A 17,808-nucleotide genomic window follows, 5' to 3' on the forward strand; every position below is an offset into this window, starting at 1 on the left:
GAAGTTCAGCCCCAGCTTTCATTTTCCACAGCTTGTTTCAGGAAGAATGAACAACCTCCTTACAATTGTTTCATTTCCCAGGCCAGAGCCGAGGAGATGTGTTGTGAGACCCATGAAACGGTCTGAGTTGAAGAGCTGAAAACAAACCCATACAGTGAAGCAGAGAGGGCAGATCTGCTCAGCCCCTGGAGTCAGCTGCTCTCTCCTTTCAGTCCTGTTTCCTTTAACATACTGTTCCACTCTTTTCACACTCACATCATGCTGTTCCATTCAAGGGAAACAGCATGAAACTTCATTTCTGTATTCAGGAGACTAGCGGGTACGCAGCTCCTGCCACAGAAAAAAACAACAGTCGTGGTTCAGCTCCTGTTCCCTTTGGGCACAAGAATAACAACAGGGACAGACTTTCTGGAGGAGGCACATCAACACCACGAGATCTGTTCACCTTTCTTCTTTCCCTTTCAGCCCCACTACAGTTTGAAGCAGTTGTAAAAATCAATGTTGAGGAGCTAATGATACTCCTCCATCCTCCTAGAAGGCTTGTTAGATATTCATCTCATAAGCACTGAATTAGAGCTAAATATTATAATTATGATTACTAGTGTACATGAATCCCAGCTTGAAACTAAGGTAAACTGCCTCTTTGCAAATCACTGCTGACAGCAGGCTTTGCCTTGGCTGTTACCCCAACACAAATCTCCTTTCTAGCAAGCCAAAAGCTGTGAAGGCAGCAAAAAACTCCTAGCATAGGCAAGTCTAAAGGTCTGTTGCATAAATCTGTTTAGCTGCTGCTTGTGAACAGACTCACACACTTCTTGTGCCTGCTAAAATCTTTGTTTGGTGTGAAGCTGCACAGCTACCTGAGGAGTTGAATGCATCAGTGCATCTACTTAGTTATCAGTCCATTGCAGCTGTGCTTTTCAGGTGGGTTACATAGTTCTTTACACACACTTTCAACCCTTCTGCTAAAGGCAACCAGACACCATCCATCAATATGCACAGGTAAGAAACATGATTTTCAGTAATTCAGGGGGATATACACTTTCTTAAAACCCACCTATTACATTTAGCTATAAATAAATCAGAAGCAGGAAGAAACTGGGTGAGGCAAGGAATAACAGGAGGGAAGGAAGGAAGGAAGGAAGGAAGGAAGGAAGGGAGGGAGGAAGGATAGATAGATAGATAGATAGATAGATAGATAGATAGATAGATAGATAGATAGATAGATAGAGTCATTCCAGAAAACCTAAATGAATTCTTCCCAATACTGTACAAAAGCTGGATTCTGTGACATCTCAGATACTCTTTCTTCAGGCAGTAAAGAATTCCTTTGCCCTGGCAGCCTGCTAAACCAAAAGAAGTGCCTTGCCCATCCAAACCATAAGATTAGGGAAACTTTTATAAACTTGTTCCTCTGTGCTTGGCATGTTTAGGTGGGCAGGGACCTGAGATCCAACTATATCAGGTGGCTAATCCCAAACCACTGACATCAGTGAGAGTGCTCTTGTTTCCAAATGAAGGAGCAGGGTTTCACACAGGCTCACACCCACTCCTCTTTCATTCAGCAACTGTGAAGGAGTTTATTCTAGCTACTGCAACACCAGTTTTCACACAACTCCGTGTTTATGTACCATATAGTGGTGGAGCCCTGTCACTAAATTTTGTCCTCATTTCCCTTTTTAGTTATTATTTATAAAAGTTTTATGAACAGTAACTTTTATATCCCACTAAACTTTCCTTGATAGTATATACCTATGGCATTTCTAACAAAAAAGGGAAAGACATGATAAAGACACTCCTTGATTTGGTGGCAACATAATAAACTACATTCTCTTCTATGAAAGTCTCAGGGTATACATGTAACAACTATGGCTACGAAGTTACAGCCAAGTAGGATATAAAATCAGGGCGGCAAAGGATGTTTTCCAATTACATCTTAGATTATGGTTAGAATTCCCCAACAGCTGTAAACAAGAAGGGAAGCCTCCAAGTTCAACAAGCCACAGAGTCACCTCTTAGTTTGGCTGCATCTCTATGTTCCACTAGAATAACACAGCTGTTTCTCTTTGAGAGAAAATGCTGTTATTTGCTGTTTAAATAGTGAGAGCACTATAAACACAGGCTGGCTTTAAAACAGGCTTAGGAAGAGAAGCATGAAAGCATTTTCAGCTAAAAAGACAAATTAACTGAACAGTCCTCCTGTAACATCCCTGCAAAAACATTACTGTAATCCTCCATCAAACCCTATTTTTAGGCTAACTGACAACACCACAGTCAACCCAAAGACCCAGGTTTGATGTCCCAGCATGACCACTTACCGAAACAGTTGTTTCTGTTCCAAAATGTCTCTTTTCTGTAACATGGGGGTTTCTTGTGTCCAGACACGCGTCAGGATACACATATGATGCGTTCTGTACAAAGTCACTACTTTCCATGAAGTGACACCACCAAGTAACTAGTGATCCCAGGCCTATGTGTCATATCAAACTGGCAATCACACAGCACAAACTCCAACAGCAGAACTTGAGGATCTTTGTTCTCCACTTTCTGTCCTTCCCTTATGCCTCCTCGTGCCCCACAAGGAAAGTCACTGCTTTTCTTGTTCTCTGTTAGACATGTTTGCTGTGCTCTTCCCTGCATCTTTTCTTTAAGTGGCAATGCAGGAAAAACATTTACAAACTGGGACTTCCAGGCTGAATAACTTGTGGAAAAGGTGCACCTCCATTCCTTCACTAAGCTGGAACATACAATCTTGTCCTTTAAGCAGTCTCAAGAGAGTTGCTGTCAGTGAAGTCGGCACAGGCTGATTTTAGGACCAGTACCCCTCACTGTCAGTTATGCTGAGCTGTTGTGTCCAAGTGTTACCCTTAAATATTGGCAAATTCAAATTCCCTTCAAACTTTCTTCAGAACAGCTGGACTATAAAGCACTGGTAACTCGATGTTATAGCACTCTCTTCTTTCTTAGCCACCTGGGATTACAACCAGTTCCTCCATTACTTTTGGTATGTTTTCATTAGTTAGCTCAGCTCAAATTTACAGGAGCACTTCCTTGAAATAAAGCTGAAAGCAATAATGACATCTAATAAAACATCTTACTTTTTCCTACAAACTTTTCTTCCATTAGCAAGGAAAAACGATGCCAACTGACTTCATCAGGCTGTGAGGATTAAACCGTTATTTATGATATGCTACAAAAATGAGAAAGTGTAATTTAAATGTGGGTCACGTGGGTAAGCAGTGAGTCAATATTCAGCATGCTAACTGAATGCATTTGAAGGGCTGGAATTTTGCTGAAGCCTGCCAAGCTTCAGCCATAACAGATTCTTGTTTCTTTTATAACTGGAGATCAGCGTGAATGAAAGGCCTTCCGTAGATCCAGAAGCTGAAGTTCAGAGTCAGATGTGTATTACACTGAATGCCAGCCTACCAAAAAACAAAACAGAAAAAGATCAATGAGCAAGACGAAGGAACTGTGGTTATTTTGGGGGTCATTATATGAGGAATATGAGACCACCAGTGGTATACTACAATCTGAAAGATAACCCATAACCCTGCCAGTCCAAAGTGATCCATCAGTTTTCTCTCTTTCCACAGAAAAATTCAGGAGCAGAGATAGAGAGACACTGAGCTCTGACAGTTAATGTAGGTTAGACACCTAAATACTATTGGGGTCGCCTACGCTTGAGTGTTTCCTTTACGCTGAATGTGATTTGTATCTAAGACTTCAGACAGCTTTCTAGACTCCTAACCCCGGTGCTTTTAGTGTTGTCAGCCACTGCTAACACAAAATAATTTACCAGAAAACATGAACTTCTGAAGACAAATGCATCCATGCAAATAACAGCCCTGACCTTGACAAATCTTGACATGTCTCCTCCTTCCCCCGCTTCTCTGGGCATAGAAAACACATTGTTAAAATGAGGTGCTAAATTTTGCCAGGGAGTTTGACAGAGATCCAGATCTACCAACTCTTGTGCAGTACCAGAATCCACTAAGTGTACTTAAGAAATATACAACTTATATTCTGCATTAGGCACTACAAATTTTTTATTTTTATAATATCTGTTTGCAGTCCATTTTGTATGGATTTACAATCACAGAATCCCAGACTGGTTTGCATTGGAAGGGACCTTAAAGCTCATCCAGCTCCAACCCCTGCCACAGGCAGGGACACCTTCCACTAGAGCAGCTTGCTCCAAGCCCCTGTGTCCAACCTGGCCTTGAACACTGCCAGGGATGGGGCAGCCACAGCTTCTCTGGGCACCCTGTGCCAGTGCCTCAGCACCCTCACAGGGAAGAGCTTCTGCCTCAGAGCTCATCTCAGTCTCCCCTCTGTCAGGTTCAAGCCATTCCCCTCGTCCTGTCCCTACAGGCCCTTGTCAAAAGCCCCTCTCCAGGTTTCTTGTGGCCCCTTTAGGCACTGGAGCTGCTCTAAGGTCTCCCTTTCAGGAGCCTTCTCTTCTCCAGGCTGACCCAGCCCAGGTCTCTCAGCCTGAATTCAGAGCACAGCTGCTCCTGCCCTCGCAGCATCTTCATGGCCTCCTCTGGAGATCTGCGTCTCGACTATATTGTACGTTTAAAAGTCACATTTATACAAAGAAACAATCTGGAAGCAGGCAGTGACAGCAACATTGGGACTGCAGCCAGAACCCAGCTTCTCATTGCACCCCTGTGATCCGTATTCTCCACTCGGACCAACCCCGTAGGCTACCACTCACCTCCTCCATCCCCAGCCCAGGCAGCAGGAGCCTTAAGCAGCAGCCAGCCCTTAGTTTCTCATTAAACCCCATCCTCATCACCTCAGACGGCACCTGCTCACCGCCCGCCCAGTCACCTCCGCCTGCGCCAGCCACTGCCTTCCCGCCTTCCCGCTTTCCCTCCTTGCCCGGCCTCCCCTCAGCAACCCCTCCTCCCGCCCTTCAAGGGCCTGTCGTGATTCGCCGTGAAAACCAGTCACCGCCCCGCCTGCCGTGCCCCTGCGGGGATCATTCCCTAGTAAAGACCGCAATTAAAGGAGGAACTACAGGCAGCGGGCAGGAGGCCGGCGGGGCCGCCCGCTCGCCGTTCCCTCTGGGCGGGCTCCGCCGCACAGCCCCGGGCCCAGCACTGAGGCACCACCACAGACCGCAGCGAGGGTCCCGTTCCCCTGGCAACACCGCCCCCCCTCACGTGACTCTTGTTGCTATGGCGACGGCCGCTACCGCCCCTCGCATCCACCACCCACCCCCCTTGCCAGTCCATTCATGCCCTCGCTGCGCCTCCAGCCCCGCCCCTGTCACGTGACGCGGGCCCGGCGTGCTCTCCCCCAGCCGGGCTTCGCCGCCGCTTCCGGGGCTGAGGGCGGGGCTAAGGGGGCGCGCTCCGGGGGGGGGGGGGCCGGCCGCGGCGGCGGTGGCGGCTGAGGGGAGAGGCGCGGCGCTCCCGTCAACATGGCGGCGCGCGGGGCGGGCAGCGCCTGAGCCCGGCCACCCTCGGTTCGCGGCTCCGTCCCGCTCCCCCGGCCCGGCCCGGCGCGGCCATGGAGAGCGAGGAGGAGCAGCACATGACCACGCTGCTCTGCATGGGCTTCTCGGACGCGGCCGCCATCCGCAAGGCCCTGCGCTTGGCCAAGAACGACATCAACGAGGCCGTGGCTCTGCTCACCAACGAGCGGCCCGGCCTCCACTACGGCGGCTATGAGCCCATGGAGAGCGGGCAGGGCCCGCCGGGCGGGCACGGCTCCCCCGCCGGCGGGCAGGGCCCCCGCGGCGGCGACGGGGACAGCGGCGGCGGCGGTGGAGGCGGCTTCGACCCGCCGCCCGCTTACCACGAAGTGGTGGAGACCGAGGTGAGCTGCGGCCTGCCCCGGGGCTGGCCTCCTGTCAGCCCTGTGGGAGCCCCCCCGGGAGCCTGCCTGCCTGCCTTAGGGGGTGCTGCGGACACGTGTGGGTCCCTGGGGTGTCCCCTCCGAGCGCTCCTTGCGGCTGCTGCAAGGTGAAGAGCACCCGGGCTTTTCTTTGGCATCCTAGGAATGTGTGGCTACCGTCAGGAGCACGGTTCCCCCCCTCCTCCCCTTGTCTTGTGCCGTCTTGCATAATCCGAGTGACTAATGACTGTCTAATTTTTTTGGGACTGTTTGCACAGTCTGGGTGTTACTTTGTATACCGTTTTATTTGGGTAAGCTGAGTATAAATTCTGCAGTACGGGTGCAGCCACTTCAAATATTGCCAAAATGCGGGCTTTAACTCATAAAATGTAGCTCTGTTGTAAGCACAGTAGAAAGATGTGAAGTAGACAGAAATGCTGCAGAACACCAGCATTTCCTGGGTTTTCTCCTTTCTCCTTGCCTGCCTTTCTCTATTCTCTCTTCCATCCTCTCGCAGAACTCTGACCTGCTCAGCCAGCGGATAGACTCTCGGTGCTTTCCCTGCTGCTTGGAACAGTGTTGGAGTGCTTAGCTGTAAAGCCTTTTCCTCCTCCAGGCCTTTTCCAAAACTTCCCAGAGTGCTCACATGGGAAGAGCTAATTAATAGTGTGCAGTCTATGGAGCTCATGGGGGTGAGAACACAGGAGTGGCCCTGCTGTGCTGTTCCAAAGGTCCACCTTGCATAGGCTCTGTCTCAAGTAGTGGTCAGTAATAGCAAATGCCTAAGCACGTGTCTTATAACCAGGGAGATTGATGTACCCTTCCAGGCTTCAGTGAACAGTATCCTGATGATTTCCTGTGCCAGAAATGTCATCTTTCTGTGTACATCTGTGCATGTATCTGCAAACGTGGATATGAAGAATACATGCACGTATCTTCGTCATAGCAGCACATGCAGAGATCATGCATAGCCTCATTGTATTGAAATCCGGTCTTGCAGAATAAAGATCCATGATCCTGTTTACTGAATTAACTGGGCTAGTCTCTTAGCTCATAGAAGCTGATGTGTGCATGTGGAGTAAGGTGATCTGCAGGATGGCATGTGTGCTGTGCAGAAGAGGAATCGCTGTTTACCTTCAGTGATAGAAGCAATGGGGAGCTGGTTTCTAACCTTTCCAGGGAAGGGTTGGGAATGAGTGAGAGTTCTGCTTGTTTGCATTCAGATGTCTGTCCCCACCAAGAGGGTGGATTTTCCTATCAGATCTAGTTGATTGGGACAATCTGGGTTGTCAGTGTGATATTTCAAGAGAAGCTGTCAGTGTAAACTTCAGAGAAGTGCTTTCTTCTCCCCTCTTCTTCCTATTACAAATGACACTTTGACAGCTCTGACTAAGAGGATTTTTTCCCCCCCCTATTATTTCAGCTTGTATGTCTGATCAAACTTAAGGCTTTATAGTTTCCTTTGCCACTCATGTTCTTTTCTGCTTTGACTCGTGTTCTTGTTAACCCATGGGAGGGAAACCAAAACATCTCAGTAGAGGCAAATGACTGCACAAAGATGGCATTTCAGAAGGACTGAGTGTTGAAAGCCAGGTTGGATGGGGCTTTAAGCAGCCTGCTCCAGTGGAAGGTGTCCCTGCCCGTGGCAGGAGGTTGGAACTGGATGAGCTTTAAGGTCACTTCCAACCCAAACTGTTCCGGGATTCTATGATTCTATGTTGTACATGAAGCTATATAAATTCAGGCCTCAATTTAGAGATTGGATTCATTGCATATGAGCATCTGTCAACTCCTGCACATGTATGCAGAACAGTATTTTTGTAAGAGTTATACCTGTACAAATCTTAAGACCTGGGGTTGCTTCCTGGGCTTTTTTTGGCTTGATATTGCAGTACAAGACAACAGCTTTTGATGTCTAAAAGAGAGAAAAATTATATATTCTTGGGGGGTTTATTCTGCACATAAATCTAGAACTATTTTAATAAACTACAGCTATTATTGAGGTGGTTAAACAGTAAGTAGTTTTCCATTTGACAGAAGCTTGTGGCAGATGAAGTGGTACAGAAAGCACAAATAGCTGTATTATTCATTGTAGTCACACACATTATGTTGAAACATATTGTACCCCGTACTAGCCTGTGAGAATTCAGATGTTATTTCTGGTTTTCTCCCTCTCAGTATCATCTCTCTTTTTTCTAACAGCTCTTAGAGCGTGTATTCCTCCTTCTCAACATAGTACCAGTTTTAACTTTTAGTCTGTGGGGAGATGTGTTACATTTTTGGTTTGGGGTTTGGATTTTACATATGAGCAACCCACATGAATGTGAGCCCTGCCTGTGGCAGGGGGTTGTTGGAACTGGAGGAGCTGTAAGGTCCCTTCCAACCCAAACCAGTCTGGGATTCTGTGATATTAATCAAAATAACACAATTATTAGAAATTATTAGAATGTTTTCCCCTAAGTAAATTTTCCCAGTCTATTAATTTTCTTCATGAACTGAAGTTAGGATCACATTTAAGTTAAAAATAACAAGAAAGCTTCAGTCGTTCTCAAGACATGTGTAACAGGTCTGAACTTTGTATTTACATTCTTTTTTTGGCTGAGTACAGTTTACCATGCATGTAGGAATAGATTGATGAATGATTAAACACTTTACATTTTCTCTAGTCAGTAATGAATCCATTGTGTCTGCTTATGTTTATTTGGTTTCTATTATATAATGTTAGAATCTGTTCAGTAAGCGTGTTTGATCAAAGAAAGGCTTGTCTGTTGGTTTCCTTTGAGAACAGCACAGCGACTAGATGCATATCATACTAGTAAAACCATGTTTTCTTTAGATAGTACAGTAAGATCTGTGTGAATTCTCTTTTCAGTGATCCAGACTACTGGTCTTCAGGGGTGTCTGGGAGTGTTGCAGAAGCCTGAATTTGGAGTAACTGGCCCAGAAGCAAGAGAGCTTCTGTGAGCTGGCCCGGCACACACTGTGCTTTCTCTGTGAGACTTGACATGAGCACATACAGCAATTGATTTTCACGAGGGCTAAAACTTCAGTTTCAGCAAGCTCTGATGTCTTCAGAAGAGCGTGTAATTGATGCAGTTATAAGTTAATAGCTGTGGTGTGCCTCTGGTGTTGGTGCTGGCATGACCATGATTAACTCAAAGGAAATGGCCAAGCAAACTTGGAAACACAAAGGGGGCTTCACATTCGTGTGAAATACCAGCAAGTTCAGCTTTAGCTTTACATTAGTTTTGAAGTTTTACCCTCCATAGTGCCAAACTGCTTTGACAGGCTGAGATCACCTGCTGTGACAAGAGGCACCTTTGCTTGGTTGACATAACTTCTGTCTTTATGTCTGTCAGCTGAGGTGAATCCGGTACATGCATTTTGGCAAGCAAGAATCTGGGATTTTTGTGCGTTCCTTTGACTTTTACAGTGTGGTTCTTTGATGAGTGGGGGCTGTGGAAGGGTGGTGTGTGCTCATCTTTTCCTATGACTGACAGATAAGCTGGTTTATGAACTGTTGCTAATTCCTTATGGTTTAAGACTATAAATGAACGTGATGACAGTGTCTGTCAGTGTGTCCGTGAATTGCCATGAGTGCCACAAGTGCTGGCTTTCACCAGCTGGGGAGGAATGGGATGGAGAAGAGCAGGCTAAATGAATGCGGGGATTATGACCAGAGAACCTAGAATTGGAGTAAGGGGTAGGAACCCACTTACGCTAAAATATTGAACATATAACAGTGGTTTATGTACCCTTTACTGAAATAATCTTGATTGGTTTTTAAACAGCTTCTGAGAGTCATTACTGTGACCTTTTGGGTAAATTGTGATGTATGGATTGTATTACCTTCCAGATATTCCTGTCTCCTTTAGCATATGCTCTTTTGATTTGTTTTCTTAAGATAAACTAGCTCAAAAGGCTCTTATACACCAGATTTTACAAGATAAAGCTTATAATAAAACTTGTTCAGGATTGCTTTTGAGGTGCTGTTTTGGTTTTAAGAGAAGGGGGTTTTGTAAAAGGAACGGTCCAGCAACGGTAGTAAGTAACGGTGCCAGGAACATTCTCACTAGTCATGCTGCAGAACTACTATGCTCAAAACCCTTCCTCTCCTCGTTATTAGAGCTCAGTACTGAAAGTGGCTCTGCCACAGATGTGCTGCATCATGGTGGGTGTGCAACAACCTCTGGTTTACCTTTTAGTGTGTAAAACAGGAATAATGGTGTGGGCCTTATTACAAATACCACAGACTTGTGAAGTTCTTTGATCCTTGAATGAAAGGAGTGGGATTTATTTAAAGAGAAAAATGGTATTTAGCCTTAAAGCAAATGAGATGGATCTCACACAACAATGTTATAAATTGAAAGCCAGCCTCTTGTTTTGTAAGTAGTGTTGAGCTTTGCAAAAGTGAATATTCCTGGCATTCTCATGTGGAAGTTTTACAGTGTGGCTTGTCTAGGAATTGGCCTTGTGAAACAATTAAGCAATCAAATAAAGCACTGTGGTGGATTCTGGCATTGAATCCCTGGCTGGATGCCATCAGAATGTCAAGTGGAATGAGTATTTTAACACTGCTGGTTTTCAAGCATCACTGTTTTCAAAAATCAGTGGTCCTGGTGTGGAACCTCTTTTTAGAGTCTGGTTATCTTAATGCTTTCTTGGATTTTGAAAGAAAATACCCTGGGTTTCATTACTGGTGTAACACAGGCTAATAAAGATGCTACGGGAAGTTAGGGAAAATAGGGATAATACTGAGAGGTGCAGTGGGTAAGCTCTGTTTCAAATAACTTGTTATCAGATAATGTGATAGAGTGTTCTTCAGGTTGAGACAAGTACTCTGTCTTTACTCTGTAATTACAGGTTCATCAGTGAAGGTGATGCCTTTGGGGTCATTGGAGGCAGGAGACAACTCTGTATAGCCAGCATTCAGCTGGGCAGGAAGTGTCTTTGGTACAATGTTCTCTGGAGGCATTTTCTGGTCATCTTCCCAGTTTACAGTGCTATTCTGTGGCAGCTGTTTAATAAGGAAGTGAAATACTGAGGAAGAATGAGAATAAAAACAAATTAGCCAGTGTTAGAAGTTAATTCCAGCAAATCATTTGGATTGCTTTTGGATTAAGGAACAGTAGCTCTTTGTACGAGGAGGGCAAAGATGCAAAGGAAGCGTCTGATTCTTTTGTAAGCTCTTATTTGGAAAAACCTATGTATTTGTTCAGCCATAGGAATGCTCTTTGGTGTGTATGTTTCAGTTATGCTTCATGGGCCAATTTAATATTAATTAAAATAAAGCCAGTGTGCTCAGTGTTTCTTGCCACTTGATCTTCCTGCTCACCGCTTCACAGCAGCTCTGGCTTCTCTTGTTCTGATGCCCAGCAGAGCAGTCTGGAGAGGCATGTGGAGGTTTTTCATCTTAGTTAATCACAATTTTGTAATTACACGTTGTAGAAGTTGATTTCAAACTCATTGTCGGCTGCTTTGTCGGTTCTGGCTACTGTCTCTCTGTAAATCAGTATCCATAGAACAGAAGTATAGATGAGTGCTCAGCAGTGTTATTGAATTAATCATCCCTTCCAGAGCCTGACCTTTGGTCACTAAAATGTTATAATAACTACTTTATTGTTTCTGCAGCACTTTTCTATTAATGCCTGTACTTTGGCAGAGGGAGCTGGAAGTATTGACTTAATTTGAAGTACTAAATGCTAAGCATTTGTGATTCATTGTTTTATTGTATTAAAGCACAGTGTTTATCTGATACCACACAAGATTATTGTGAGTTACTTGGAAATAAGCACAGGGATTTGTGCTTAGAAAAACTCAAGGGTTGGAAGGAGTATCAGAGTCTGGCTGTTTGTAGTTAATGCTGATGGATTAGGGTTTTTAAATATATCCACAGACAATACTGAAAACACATGGAGATAAGTATGTTTTCTTTGGTTCCTTGTGAATGGCATTCTTAACAGTGCTTTCTGTGACCTCTCCCTCACCTGCAGCTCGTTATCAACCTTTAAAATACCTTGCCAAAGGTGGTTGTAACAAATCTGTCTCAGATTTTACTGGGTGCAGTGGTAATAGTACTATAAACAGGCAAAGATATTCCTTTTTTAAGTTAAATGGATCTTTCAGTTCCAATCTGATTTTCACAGAGCCTCAGTTACTTTGTGCTGCTGTAATGTTTAGTACTGTATTTGTCTCGGAGCAAGTAGGCAAGTGCATAGGGGAATATTGCTTAGTAACATCACACCATCCCCCTGGAAGCCCGGGACACCAGTGCATACAGGGGCTGTAGAAAATCCCTAGTTAATTTCTAGCTTTGCTGACTTAGTTTTTGACTCTCCATTTCATACTGTGTTCTTATTCCCAGTCTTACACAGTTCTCAGTTGTGAGAGACGAGGGAAGGGGGGCAGGGAATGGGAGCCATGGGGTTTTGTGGTTGATAATATAATCCCTCACAGCTACTGAGAAGAGTTTAGTCTAGCCATGCATTCTCCATAGTGCACTTGCGCTGCTCTCAGTTAAGGTCAGTGTCCAAAACTCTCTGTTGAGAACATTTGCTGAATAAATCAATGTTCTTAGGACATCTTTATGGTCAGGTGAGTGTCAAAATCAGCTTCAGTTAGGTGGAATCTGTACCACAGGATTTATTTTCCTTTAGTGATAGACTGGTACCATCCCTTTATATTAACATGATGAAATACTAGTATTTTTCTTATGACAAGACTGCATTTGCTTGTATGAAGTAGTGCATAGTAAAACTGTGAACTAAATAGTTTAATTTCTGTGCAAAAAGAATAAACCATCCATATATTTCCCCAACAAGCTTACTTAGCAGACCAGAAATAACAAAAAGCATTGCTATCTATCACTGTAGGTGGAAATGTTGCATCCAGATCTTTTCCTGGAGGTGAAAATGTAAGGGCAAGATGCTGCATCTGTTTAGCACTTAAAACACTTAAACTGTTACTGTACTTTACAAACAAATGTCTCTTTGACTGTAAAATGTTTAGGAAATCACAGTGGGTTTCTGATTGCCAAATAACAAACATAATACAGAACTTCCATATATGACACCATTTTCTGAGGCTTACTGATGCTGTCATGCTCATAACAGAATACCAAGCTTGCTCTTTGCAATGTGGGTTTAGTGAGTTTTATCTGATGGCAAGAACAGGCAACTGGGAAATACTCTTCAGTTTTGTTCCCGCACTGCCACTTAACATGAGTTTAGAGTTCTTTAAGCTCCTGGAGGAGCAGTTTAAAAAAAGCACATAGGTTACAGGTATGAAAATGTACCAGTTTTTCCTCACCGTTCTTAGTGTCTTGAAGTGGTTGTCCGGTGGTCAATGGCTCAGTGTCCGGCTGGAGACCAGTTACGAGTGGTGTCCCTCAGGGATCGGTGTTGGGACCGGTCTTGTTTAACATCTTCATCGCTGACATGGACAGTGGGATTGAGTGCGCCCTCAGCAAGTTTGCCGATGACACCAAGCTGTGTGGTTCGGTTGATACGCTGGAGGGAAGGAATGCCATCCAGAGGGACCTTGACACGCTTGTGAGGTGGGCTGATGCCAGCCTCATGAAGTTTAACCATGCCAAGTGCAAGGTCCTACACCTGGGTCGGAGCAATCCCAGGCACAGCTACAGGCTGGGCAGAGAAGAGATTCAGAGCAGCCCTGCGGAGAAGGACTTGGGGGTGCTGGTCGATGAGAAAATGAACATGAGCCGGCTTCAGTGTGCGCTTGCAGCCCAGAAAGCAACCGTATCCTGGGCTGCATCAAAAGGAGCGTGACCAGCAGGTCGAAGGAGGTGATCCTGCCCCTTTACTCTGCTCTTGTGAGACCTCACCTGGAGTATTGTGTGCAGTTCTGGTGTCCTCAACATAAAAAGGACATGGAACTGTTGGAACAAGTCCAGAGGAGGGCCATGAGAATGATCAGGGGACTGGAGCACCTCCCATATGAAGATTGGCTGAGAAAGTTGGGGCTGTTCAGCCTGGAGAAGAGAAGGCTGCGTGGAGACCTCATAGCAGCCTTCCAGTATCTGAAGGGGGCCTATAGGGATGCTGGGGAGGGACTCTTCATTAGGGACTGTAGTGACAAGACAAGGGGTAATGGGTTAAAACTTAAACAGGGGAAGTTTAGATTGGATATAAGGAAGAAGTTCTTTACTGTAAGGGTGGTGAGGCACTGGAATGGGTTGCCCAAGGAAGCTGTGGATGCTTCATCCCTGGCAGTGTTCAAGGCCAGGTTGGACGAGGCCTTGGGTAATATGGTTTAGAGCGAGGTGTCCCTGCCCATGGCAGGGGGGTTGGAACTGGATGATCTTAAGGTCCTTTCCAACCCTAACTATTCTATGATTCTAAGTGTAAGTGCAGGGTGGTAGCTTTGATTTATTTGAAAGCCTTTTAATTCTTACCCTGTGATTTAGTTGTAGGTAAGAGAGTATCCTTCTCCTAGGAGTTAAAAGACTTGGTAGCAAGGCGTGAAAGTAGAAGCTGCTTTTAATCAGCAGTCTGCAGATGGAGGGGCTGTCAAGTCATGACTTCAGGATTCTCCCACAAATTGATGGACATAATAGATCAGAGAGCAGAGAAATGCTGTGCCAGTTTTTATGGGTATTTGATGTATTTCTCTTACCTTGCCTCCACCTGAGCATCTTGCAGTCCTCTGCAGACACCAGTGAATGGTTCATCAGCATGCTGTGGCAGAGGGAAGCATCTCTACTGACACTTTACAGCTGGGGAAGCTGAAGCATTAAGAAGTCCATTTTCTCCTTATTGCTCAGTATGTCTGGGCTAAAAACTGAAAGGTGCCCCTAGAATTTTTACCTTCTACTTCTGCCTTTAAGCATTTTTGTTGTTATTACTGCTTTTCAGAGCACTTAAATTTGGTCCTGTTACAGGTACGAGGTAACAAAATACAGTTGGGTTTTTTTTATCCTAACAACACAGTGAAGTATCAAAAATCAGTTTTCTTGCCTAAAAAAATGGTAGTCAGTTTGTGAAAATCGCTTATGAGAGGCATGAGGGAGAAGGGAACTGCTTGGTCTGTCTCTTAGAAAGTCTGATTCCATTGCTTGTTGAAAGAAACACAACACTGGGGTTTCTGTTTCATAAGTTATACTGCATTCAAGAGCAGACAATGGGACTTAGCCCTGGTGATAATAAAGCCTGCTGGTAGCCTTCTATCAAAATCAAATTCACAAATTTAAATGATAATTTGACTGTAATTTCATTACTAAGACTGCCAGTTAGCATCAAAGCACTCTCTTAAATTGCTTGTTATTTAATGTCAAGTGCCTGCTATGGTAAAAGTCAGTGGCTTTAGTTAAACAGTGTCTGACAGGTTCGTTAGTGAATACTGCAGGAATACATTTGGAAGCTTTGAATTGTGACCTTTTTGGCAATTAAAGTTAATTTATGTTTCTCTTTTTGTGTAAGGGCTAGTCTTTGTTCTGTGTTAGTCCTCCGTGGAAGGTTTTGTACTGCAGATTTAAGCAATACTTTATTGGTCAGATATCTAATCATTTTTGTTTATTTGGCCTTGCAGAAAACTATGGGAGGTGCCAGGTCCCCAGCGTGAGAATCTTGACTCAGTGCTTGAGACTTCATGGGAGGACAGGACTCGTGGGTGCCTGTGTGTGTATGTTTAGACATAACAGTGTTTTCACACCTTGAAAATAAGCCAAAAAAGTCAAGACTGCAAGAGTGGCAGGATCTTCAGGGCTTTTGTATAATAAGAAATACATCAGAAGGCATGGGAAATGATGTTAAAGGTTTGCTAGCAAATGTTTTTTGATCTCAAGACTTCAGCTGCAGAAGGGAGAATAGTCACAGGATGTGTGATGTGCACCATGATTCCGTTTCAGAGTACAGTGGATTCTTAACAGTCTTCTAGGCAGTTAATCTTTGGATGACCCATTGGCTGCCAGGCATAGGTTGGTTTTTTTGCTTTTCCCTGTTCTCTTGTTGAAGAGTATCCCTACAAATCCTTAACACGTCAGTCCAGTGTTCAGTCTGTTCAGCCAGAATTGCATAGTCAATGATTTAGGTCATCATCCACTGGCAGACATCATTCTGAGGTCATCTATTTGAGGAGAGGGAGGTAATTTCTAAATATATATTAAAAAACAACCAAACCAAACCTGTAATTCCCCAAATAAGAGACATAGAAAACCACCTTTTGGGAGGCTGTTGAGATTTCTTTTCATGCACAGCATACTCTTCACTAAAAGCTTTTATTTCACCTGTGTCAGTAGAGTCTGTAATGACAATTCCTGGCTCCTCAGTTACAAAGTGTGAATTGTGGCTATCTCCTCAGAGCTGTGTTGAATTTGTGAATGTCAACAGAGCAAGCAGGATCATCAGCCTGTGTTGGTTAGTGAACCAACATGAAATTATGCAAGAGCTGAGCTGACATTGCACCTTGCTGCAGCAAGTGCTTGGAAGAGCGCTACACAGATCGATTTCAGAGTTGGATGGTGAACAGTTTGGGATTTATCTTATAGAGAAGGATGAAAGAGCAGCTCTTCAAAGAGACTCATACTGGGTATATTGTAAGAAACAAAACTCAGTCTGCAGTAATGTAATCTGAACACTGCAGTAGTCTTTAAGAAAATCAGGGTATTAAATGTATTAATGGTTTGCAGGGGAAGTTGAGTTTTAAACTGTTCAGCCATTTATTTGAGACTGCTTTAGGCTTCACAGTAGCTGTGAAGCTACTTGTATGTGATGCCTTCTAAAATTAAGAAATAATTAAACTTGATAGTTGCTGGGGAGGGTTTTTAGTAGCTGAACACAGACAAGCAAGACTTGTTGCCTCTAAGTAGCAGTATGTGCCAAAGATGTGCTCCTTCAATGCAAATAGTTCCTATTGTTAGAGCAGTATTCGGATATCTCACACGTTATTTCTTGTTCAATAAAACATCTTTTCATTACACTGTTTGTAGACTCAATCCAGCAGTAGGCCAGGTGTGTCCTTAGCACAGTTCATGATGATGCCTCTATTTCTGGAACCTGAATATACAGTGAAGAACATGCCTCACTTCACTCTTCCCTGATGAGTTTCCGTATTACAGCCACTGGCAATCGCTTGTGTGGAAAGAGATAGATAAAGAGCAACAGTGCTTAGATGCAGCTGGGGAAGCAGAGCAACAGGTTAAGTTTTTCAGCAACAGTTGAAGGTCTACACTGATAATTGACTGCACCGCTTAAACTGTCCATTGCTATTACTGGTTAGTGATATTATTACTTAATGGGGATGCTTTCCTACAGGAATGGAGCAAACATAGCTCAGCTACTGTAGTCATTTGTTGAAATGTTGCTGTCCTTTACTGCAGGTTTAAGCAGAACCAAAATTGCTGAACATCTTGTAATTGGGGTTTATATTATACTCGGTCTACCTTCGTTAGTCTAATCATTGTATCCTACACTGTCACTGTAAGGGCTTTCTTTATAACTTCACATCTAATTTCTGCAGGAAATGGTTTTGTGTTCCGGATGGGTGTTCTTTACAAAAGCTGTAAACATAACTATTGTTTAGTTAATCAAAACAACAGGATAGTTCCTCGAAAACTTTTGCTTTTAAGCACTTTCAGTGCTTTTTCATTTAAACCATCAAACATTTCTTCTCCAGAACTTCAAAGTATTTAAAGAGGGCATGATTTGCTAAGCGTGAATGATAGGCTTCTATGCATAGTGCTGGATCAGGTGACTGCAGTTTCAGAAGTTGATACTCAGGTCTGTTAAAGTACAACTTCCCATAATGACAGACTTAGGACTAAATGTTTAGCAGAGGATTGGGAAAGGTGGCACGTTACTTCCCAAGCACTGACCTGTTGTTTATTTTCCTGAGCACTATTTTGTGTTCCATTGCTATGTATTTTACTGCTGCTCTCCAGAACCTGTTAGTAGGTCCAGCCACTGTGTGCTGTCGTCACCTGCACCACTGAGCTTTAAGGGGTAA

General features: G+C 44.2%; 1 protein-coding gene across 2 annotated transcripts in view; it reads left to right on the top strand.

Moving 5' to 3' along the window:
* The first annotated feature begins 5,355 nt into the window (after positions 1-5,355).
* Positions 5,356-17,808, top strand: part of USP24 (ubiquitin specific peptidase 24) — a 67,866-nt gene continuing 55,413 nt past the window's right edge. For both annotated transcript variants that reach the window (XM_061344743.1, XM_061344744.1), the window contains exon 1: positions 5,356-5,829. In XM_061344743.1, the coding sequence (XP_061200727.1) occupies positions 5,521-5,829 (309 nt within the window). In that variant the 5' untranslated portion in view covers positions 5,356-5,520. The remainder of the gene's footprint in view (positions 5,830-17,808) is intronic.

Source organism: Neopsephotus bourkii, unplaced genomic scaffold, assembly GCF_033783945.1.
Source record: "Neopsephotus bourkii isolate Nb327-2 ecotype Australia unplaced genomic scaffold, CSIRO-AGI_Nbou_v1 NB_234, whole genome shotgun sequence".
Taxonomy (NCBI): Eukaryota; Metazoa; Chordata; class Aves; order Psittaciformes; family Psittacidae; genus Neopsephotus; species Neopsephotus bourkii.